We start from the raw sequence: 9,197 nt of genomic DNA, 5'->3' as shown, positions 1-9,197 counted from the left end.
AGCAGGCTTGCCTGTCGATCCCCTCAGGTGGCGGCGAGGAGGGCTGGGGTTGAGAGGGTGGCGGCGCGGGGGAAACCCTAGTCGCCCCCCGAGTCGCCCTCGGGAGGAGGTACTATTCATCAAAGGTTCAACACAAATCAAATTTTAGGAATACCACCAAAGTGGTGTGGTGCCATATAATTTTGGGCCGTGTTCTGCTCGGGCCCATTAACAAAACCCAGTCACATGGGGTACAAAACAGTTTGATACTTTGTATATCCCCTAAAAAAAGTTTGCTACTTTCTATTAGGTTACAGCACCAACCATTAAAACACCTGCTCAGGTTAAGCATATTACAACTTGTAAAAAACTAAGGGAAATTAAAATGCATAATTTTTTGCAAGGTAAATTAAGATGCATATTGAACATAACCATACGTCTCGTGCACATGTTCTAAATCCTCTTAGCGATTTTCCATGGTTCTTTTTTTTCGAGGGTAAAAGTGTTTTATTCCAGGATTATAGAGTTACAATCTAGAGGGTAGAATTCCTTGGTCCATGGGGGTCATCTGTGCAGCCACACAGTCGTGCTATGATTAGTACTGTATCTCGCCAAATAATATGCTACTCTTTTTTGACTATGATGAAACATTTGTGGAATAAACACCTGGTTCTCTCTTAGGGACTTGATCTCCAATGCTAGATGACCATACAAAGAGCGAGCTAGTGACTCATCTCTCAATATCGATAAGTCCCCAAATGAATCAGACTGCACGACAACTGGAAACTCAATCATGTATCTCTGCTTCCAGTGCGTCATTATAATGCAACATGAGTCTATAAGCAGCAAAGACGATCGTCCCATCATGATGTCGTGCTGTCATACCAGCCGCCGCCGTACCATCACTCTCCGAAAATGCCCCATCTACTGACAGTGCAACCTGGTCCCTAGGAGGTGGCACCCAGGCCAAAGAACTTGTTGCGTTCGTCGGGTTTAGTGTTTCTGGTTCCAACACAACGGCATTTTACCCTTTAGAATGTCCTCCATCGAGTATTTGTTGGTTGAATAAAGCAATTGCCAGCGGCTGCGAAGAAACTCTATGGAGATTTCGAGAGAAGGTAATTTCTCACCATGCGTAGCATCATTCCGTAATTGCCATACACGCCAAATTAACAAGATTATTGAGCTCCTTGTTTCCTGGTCACAGCCGTCGACGATATAAAGCAACCAGTCCCGTAGAGGCGATGTCGGCTTGACGATGCAGGCTTACCGGCTATCCAGCCACGACATCGACTCATCCTTCACGTGGCGTCTGATTTGGACGCCGTAGTTGCGCCGGGGGGGGGGGGGGGGGGGGGGGCACCGCCTTGATGCGCGCCTAGACACGGTGGAGGGATGACAAGGTCAACGCCAGATCGCGTCCTTGAACGATCTTTCGAGGTGGAGTTTCAGGTGTGACTGGTACCCCTTATCAGCCACCCTTGCCTCCACGAGGAGGCGCACCTGCGGTTCTTGCTCCTCCTTGTTCCTGGAGGAGAGGATAATATCCTACTTTCCCGAGGATTCGAGTGCCATGGAGAAGAATGGCCCTGGTGAGCGATGACGGTGACGCAACAATCTGTATCTAGAAGGAGATTCGAAGCCGCCACCTACCAGCCCGGAGAACCACAAATTTGGCATCATTGACGGCTCTGAGTGGAGACGGGGAGAAGCAGATTGATGATGAGTGGATAGGAGGGTATGTGAGGAGTGGCATGGATGGTGTCGGAGCCGTACAGAAATAGCCGCATCCAGGCGAATGGGCTGGCTGTCGGCTTTAATGCGGCGCACCAGCGGGAGTAGGTTTTTCGATCGTCGCGTCAACATTGAAGCCTGCCGCCCGCTTATCTGGTCACATCGCTATGACCATCATCCATGTCGTGGAGTCGTCTTGGCTCTAGAGCATGCTGATTGACACGAATGTGCAGCAACTGCTTCACGCAAAGAGGTTTTTGGGTGAGATATGTTGTCAGGCGCGTGCATCCCCTGGTTTGCGGATTTCGAACACGTGGAAGCGTCTGCGGACCGATGGGGAACCGTAGTGGATGGCTTGCATCGGCTAGATGAAACGTCGGTCCGAACGTTTCCGATGTGCTTAGGGTCTGCGTTGGAGATATCCTTATAATAAATGGAAATGCTCATGTTTAAAGAACCATCGAGTATAATAAAAGGAACAAAAAATGCAAGCACTCCATATATCGCGGGAGTGGTAGTATGTGATGTTGTAAGCTACAACATGCACGATTCAAAAAAGCCTAATTTTTTTTTTGAGTAGTTTGGATTACTTACCATATATGTTACATGGTGACAAGCATGTCGGAAAAATTGAATATAAACAACTAAGCTTTGCTTTCCTCGGGGCTCGGGCGATGTGGTGCTAAATCTTCCTGCGTGTATGCACGACCGCGGAAAAGCGACTCTGACATCGAAATCGTGAGCCTGCAGATGAATACAGCGATCTAGGATTGGTTAGCCCAACAGGCCCACTTTGGAAAATCATACTGTTCCAACGTTAAAAAAGAAAGAAAAGGTTATGCCCAAAAAAACCTAACAGTAGAAATCTGACCTTTTTTAGAGAAACGGTAGAAATCTCAAAATTAAGAGTAAAAACATCGCAAGGGAGTAGAGGTAATAAAATATGGTAGGCTATGTGGTTTATGAGCTACTAGCAAAAAGGCCTATGCGTTGCAGCGGAAAAAAATACCACTCTCTTAATTTATAAAAAAATGGTTTATAATCTGAGAATTTGTAGCTATGGCCCAAACAAAGATGGTCTTAACCTATAAAAGTGTAGTTTAAGATTTTACAAGTGTTAGATTTCAATATGATTTGCATGTAGATTTAATCCGTATAAAGAAACGGGCAAGTGATCATGCATTTATTCATGTCATGTTCGGAATGGGATATTGTTACGGGTGAGTAAAGAAAAACGATAAAAATAAACAATCTTGTGGTGCACATCGTCCAACAGGCCGACCCCAGTTCAGGCAGTGGAGGACGATGCGGCACTGTGGCTCATCTTGATCTGGCCAGAACTCGCCGCCTACAGGGAGGAGCGGCTCAACAAAGGTTGTGGTGACATCGTCCAACAGGCCGATGGTGGCGCGTTGGTAGGCTGCTAGGTCGTTTGCTGATATTGGCACCACACCTACCGAGAAAAAGTAGGGGGAAGGAAAGAGGATTGTATCGCCGCCGGGGATGGTAAACGACGCACAGGCTGATGACCAGAGGCGAGGAAGTGTTGGTGTGGCAATTAACATTGCAGCCTAGATAGTATATTTTGCTGAAGGCCAGCCAAAAAATAAACGTATCACCACGACCAGTCGCTAAACTCGTCATTATTAATTAATTTTTACATGCATTATTCAACGTTCTAGTCCATCCATGCAATGACCCAGGCCAGTGTGGTGTCAGACTCTGCAAACCCCGCTAGACACGCCGCCTCCCTCTCCTCCGCCGTGACGATGCACCACAACGACCAGCCGCCGCGGCCGCGTCCGGTGTATTGGAAGAGGCACCCGCGCACCTTCGCTATCTCTGGGGCACCTTGTCCTTCAATGCCTACTCTGCCAAATGCAGCGCGTCGGCGATGTCAGCTCATCGATGCGGGCATATTGGTTGTGTGGGAGCGATGCCGATTTGCATGCCGCGGTTGCATCGGGGAAGGCTTCGTCTTGATGCGTCAAAGAGGTAGTACCACTGTCTTCATCTTGATGGGCTGGGGCAGCGGCGAGGGCGATGCTAGACCATGATCCTTGAGCGGCCACTTGAGAAGGAGCTCCAGGTGCGCGCCTGGTACCCCTTGCCCGTTACCCCCGCTGCCGCGAGGAGGTGCGACTATGGCAGTTGTTGCGGCTCTTACTCCACGTCGTTGGGGGAGATGATGATTTGCTCCTTCCCAGAGAAGCAGGGGGGTTGCCCCGGAGATTGATGGCGGCAACACCACGATCTCCGGAAGGAGATCCAGAGCCGCCCCCTGCCCGCATGTAGAACCACGACTTCGGCATCATCGACAATGGTGAGCGGAGACGAACAGTCGTAGATAGACGGTGAGGGGAGAGGAGAGTATGTGAGGTATGGTGTGTACAGCGCCGGAGCTGTGCATAAATATCCTCGATCAGGCAAACGTCCGGGCCACCGGCTTCAATGCGCGCGGCATACTGCCCGGAGTCGGCTCCTCATTCGCCGTGTCTGCATTGAAGCGACACTGCCCGCTCGTCTGGTTACGTTACTTTGACGAGCACAATGCCGCAGAGTCATGTCGGTTTTGGGTGAGACACGGTGATCCCGGACCCCCTTATTTGAGGGATTTCGAACACACGGACACATATGCGGACTGATGGGGTAGCGTGTTGGATGACTTACATCGTCCGGACACGTTGGTCTAGAAATTTTGGGTATTTTTTGTCCCGGTTAAAGATGTCCTTAATCAGCTCAAATGCTCAAGTTAAAAGAAGAAGCGAGTACAGAAGGGAAAAAAAATCAAGGCACCATATTGAATGGCTTGCATCATCCGGACACGCCAGTTCAAATTGTTTTTGGCGTTTTTAGGGTCCTCGTTGGAGATGTCCTTAATCAACTAAACTGCTCAAGCTAAAAGAAGCAGCGAGTATAAAAGCGAAAGAAAAAAAATGCACGCACTCCATGTCAGAGTGGTAGTATGTGATGTTGCAAGCTGAGAACTGCAACATGCACGATTCAAAGAAGCCTAATATCTTTTGGATTGATTTGAATTGCTTACCATATATGTCACATGGTGACCATAATATCTGAAAAGCAGAATATAAACAGGTCCGGATTGCTTTCCTCAGGCGATGTGGTGCTAAAACTTCCTGCATGCATGTACGTCGACGGAAAAGCGATTCTGTAACATTGGAAACACGAGCCTGCGGATGAGTACAGCGATCTAGGATTTCTTAGCCCAACAGGCCCACAGCGGAAAATCAGACTGTTCCAATGATTTTTAAGTCGCCTCCCTGGCCGTTTGATCAGCCAGATTGCACCGTTGGATCCCTTTCTATTCAAGGTTGAAAAAAGCGGTAGGCGTAAGCGAGACGGTTGGCCTTCGCCTAGTGCCTAGGCAGTGCCTAAGCGTTCTAAGCGCGGCCTAGGCGGTAATATAGTTTTTAGTATTTTGTGATTATTATATGGGTATTGATATTAGTTAGGGCATATAAATAAGTTAATTATCATCTAATGTCATTAGAATGTAACTCGTTTGCCATATCAGTGCAGTATGTGGCATGATTTCTTACTTGAGTAGGTAATTCCTTGCTTGCCCTGCCTGGAGCTCCATTTATGCCCTAGGCGAGGCGTTTGGCCATTGCCTAGCGCCTAGGTATGCCTAAGCGCCTCCTAGGCACTGCCTTTTCCTACAGAACTTCTGTTAACTAGTGTGAATGGTCAACACGCACCCGATCTTCTCCTCACAACGCACAACAACCCCCTTCTCTCCTTCGATCTCGAAACACCTGGAGCAACCGGCAATGCTTCACCGAAGCGACAAACATTGGCACGGCAGAGCTCCATGGCAGCACCCAACACCGCCGGCGATGCTCCATTGAAACATCGGCCGCTCGACGAAGCTTCATCGCAACCTCGGCGGCCCCCGGTGAAGCCCATTGCAGTACCGATGGCACCCCAGCGAAGCTCCATTGCAACACTAAATGACCTCAATGAAGCTTCATAGCAACACCGGCCCCCGGCGACGCTCCATCGCAGCGCCGGCGTCCCAACACAGCGGCGCTCCCGATGATGCTTCAATGCAGCGCCATCAATGCTCCATGCAGCACACAACGGTGTCGACGATGTTTCACCTCAGCACCGCGACGACGCGGCGGGCTCCATTGCAGCACCGTGACGGTGCCGCCAGCGGAGCTTCACTGCAACGGCACCACCGTGCGTTGGTGCTCCCTCAGAGCATCTCCAATAGGCGACGAACGCTCAGCGCGCAAAAAACAGCTTTGTCGCGCGCCCATCGTCTGGTTTGGCGCGGCGCGTAGCGCTGACTCCAGCAGCCGCGCTAAGATGCAGCGCGCAAAAATGCAGCACGCGCGCTCATTTTTACAACATTTTCGGAAGCATAGATAAATATTAAGATAATAAAAAACGATAAATTGCATAGATAAAAAATGATACAAAGGTATTTTACATCGGTGCAACTAGATAGATAGTTTGAAAGCATAGATAGATAAAACTACGGTGCAACTAGATAGAAACTACTACGGCATACATAGATAGAAACTACTCCAAGTCGCTACCATCATCACCATCCTCGTCGGTGTTGTCCGAGGTATCGAGCCATATGTCGTCCCAACGTTCATCGTCTGACGTGAAGATCGACCTCCCACCTGCTTCAACGATATCGCACTGCGCATTCGCCAATGCCTTCCGCCGACGCCGGTCCGCCCGCTCCTCGCGGCGCCTTGCCGTCCTCTCCGCCTAGTAGGCACGCTCGTCGGCGACGTCCTCCGGGTGGCGACGGCGCCACTTCGCCATGGCTCGCTCGTCCTCCTTGGCGATGAGGAGGCGGCGGCAGCGCCGAGCGTGGTCGGCACGGTCCATGTCGGTGATGAGACGCGGCGGAGGGGCGACGCGTTGTGCATGCTCGCGCGTGAAGACGTCCCGGAAGTTCATCTGCGACCGGGGCCTATCCAAGCGCCACGCCGCCGCGTGGTACGCGCGGGCCGCCTCGTACGCGCTCCGGAACGACCCGAAGCCGAGCCGGACGTCGCCGGATCGGATCTCGGCGGAGTACCAGCCGTTGGGGCGCTCGCGGACGCCGCGGTGGCCCGAAGAACACCAGCGGCGCGGCGGCATGGTGGCGCGGTGGTGGCGCGGAAAGCGGCCAAGCGGCGAGGTGGCGAAGCGGCGAGGTTGCGAGGAGAGGGCGTGTGGCTGTGTCTGTGCGCGTGGCGAGCGCGGCATTTTATAGACGCACCAAATCTATCGCGCCGCGTGCCGCTTTCTCCCCCGCGCGCGGTAAGTTCCCGTCACCGCTGGAGCGCGCGGAACCAACCGACGTATGCTAAAACCAAATTTTACCGCACGGGCGCGCCTTTTGCCGCACCTGTTGAAGATGCTCTGAGGCACCGGCTGGCCCCGTCCAAACTCCATCGCAGCACCCCGTGGCTCAGCGAGGCTTCACTGCACAGCGCCATCACCGGGCGGCGGGCTCCATTGTAGCACAGCGACAGCGCCGCCGGCGGAGCTTCACTGCAACGGCACCACCGCAGATTGGTGCTCCATCGCGGCACTGGCTTCCGCCGTCGAAATTGCAGCACCTCATGGCTCGGCGAAGCTTCACCGGCGCGGCGGCGACGAGTGTATGCTGCGACACAGCACGATGGCGACGGGAATGCTGCGACTCAGCACGCGGCGGTGATGACGGCGTTGGCGGATGCTTCGTCGTCTATAGAATAAGCGGCCGCCATTGCAGCCCTCCCTGTGGCACGCGGGAGCTTCGCCATGCAGCACGCAATGATATGTGGAATTGGCCGGCGTTGCCTCTTCCTTGCAAAAGCAGGTGGCAGCAGCCCACGCGAACTGATAGTTTTCAGTGTTCGCTCGTCGGTCAGAGTTGCAAATGAGAGAGGGGAAAAAAGAAGGAAGAAGATGAGGAGGGGAATGAGTGGAGGAGAGAGCGTTCGAGGGGATAAGGTGGGGATGGAAGCGGTGGCTGAGCGGGGCACGTGGCGCGCGTACGAGGCGGCTTAGGGCATCTACAACGCGGGCTCTTAGCCCAGGCGCCAGGGTCTCTTTCCCGGCCGTTTCGCTCGATTCCTGGTCGATCCCAGGATTTCCGTTGGCATCGATGCCTCTCCTATCGCCAGGCGCTTGCGCCGTTATTTCCCGCATGCACCTGTTTTCACGAGAGTATGAGGCTAGATCGACGCTAAAAAAATCAGCTAAGCGCTCAACCTGGAGGTCCTGCGTTGGAAAGGCAGACTCCTCCACCTATGCTTCTTAATTAATCCTTTTGTTTAATGATGCAAGCGCCTAAGCAAGCGCCTCTGCGTTGAAAATGCCCTTAAGCCTTCCACTATGTGCCGGATACCATACTTCTAAAAAGTATGCCACGCAGGCATCGATGCCAAGTGAAAAACTTTTGGCACCGTTCTCACAGCGTGGGATAGTTTGGCACTATCTGCAGACTGACCCACATGTACTATAAACAAAGGAAAACAAGTCAATCAACCAACTACCAGTGTCTTCCTCTCGTACGCATGCCCATTTTTTATCGCGTTAATGAATTTGGCGCCGGAGCAAGTGCTTGCTCCAATGCCCTGAAATTTTTTTAGGGCACCGAGTTGGCAACGGAGGGCATCGATGCCAAATGCATGAAATCTGAATTTGGCACCTCTCTTTTAGCCTACATAGTGGAGGGCCTTACAGAGCCAGAAAATTAACCGGTTTAAAGCAAACATTTTCCAATTTTGTCACGTATGACCCGTTTCTAAACTCATCATTATTAAGTAAACTTTTACATGCAGTATGCTACTCCCTCCTTTCCATAATATAGTGCGTCCGCGCTTCCTGAGATTGAAACTTTGACCGTAAATTTAACCAATGAGACCAACTGCGGTGGGAGCAAAATTATACCATTGAATTCATATTTTCGATATGAATTCGGTGATATAATTTTTGTTCCCACCGTAGTCGGTCTCGTTCATTAAATTTACGGTCAAACTTGGATCTCGAAAAATGCGGACATACTACATTGTGGAATGCAGGGAGTTCATCAGTCCATCCACTGGAGAGTGTTACCGAGCTCATGTACGTGTATACATATGTATGCGCATGCCTGCGTTCCTTAGGCCCTGTTTGTTCCAGCTTCGCTTGGATTTTAATTAGCTATGGATTCGCTTTAGCAGAATCAGCTTCGGCATTGAAATATACTTTGAGATGCTTCAGAAAATTGCACCAAAAGTAAAACCCAAATCCAGATTCAATTTCACTGGCGAAGAATAGAAATCGGGGGGTGTATATATGTGCGTTGGGTAACATAGTGTCACTATTACGTTGACAAACTATAAGATCTACCTGTGAAATACAACACAAAATGCAGGATCAACAATCAGAACAAACTCGGGAGACTTGGGGCGGAGGGATAGAGCATAGGCCAGCAATGGTGCGCCGCCATGGTCGTCTACTTGGCCAGGCACCGTCGCACCGATGCT

At 51.1% G+C, this 9,197-nt stretch overlaps 1 protein-coding gene across 1 annotated transcript; it reads right to left on the bottom strand.

Moving 5' to 3' along the window:
* Positions 1-6,111: 6,111 nt before the first annotated feature.
* Positions 6,112-7,631, bottom strand: LOC125547479 (ethylene-responsive transcription factor ERF109-like). Its single transcript, XM_048711338.1, has one exon. It carries the CDS (start codon positions 6,943-6,945, stop codon positions 6,460-6,462), a length of 486 nt encoding a protein of 161 aa, XP_048567295.1. The 5' UTR covers positions 6,946-7,631; the 3' UTR covers positions 6,112-6,459.
* Positions 7,632-9,197: the final 1,566 nt, after the last annotated feature.

Source organism: Triticum urartu, chromosome 3, assembly GCF_003073215.2.
Source record: "Triticum urartu cultivar G1812 chromosome 3, Tu2.1, whole genome shotgun sequence".
NCBI classification, from domain to species: domain Eukaryota; kingdom Viridiplantae; phylum Streptophyta; class Magnoliopsida; order Poales; family Poaceae; genus Triticum; species Triticum urartu.
Note: the sequence above shows the minus strand (reverse complement) of the source record. Positions and strands in the feature narration are given on the sequence as shown.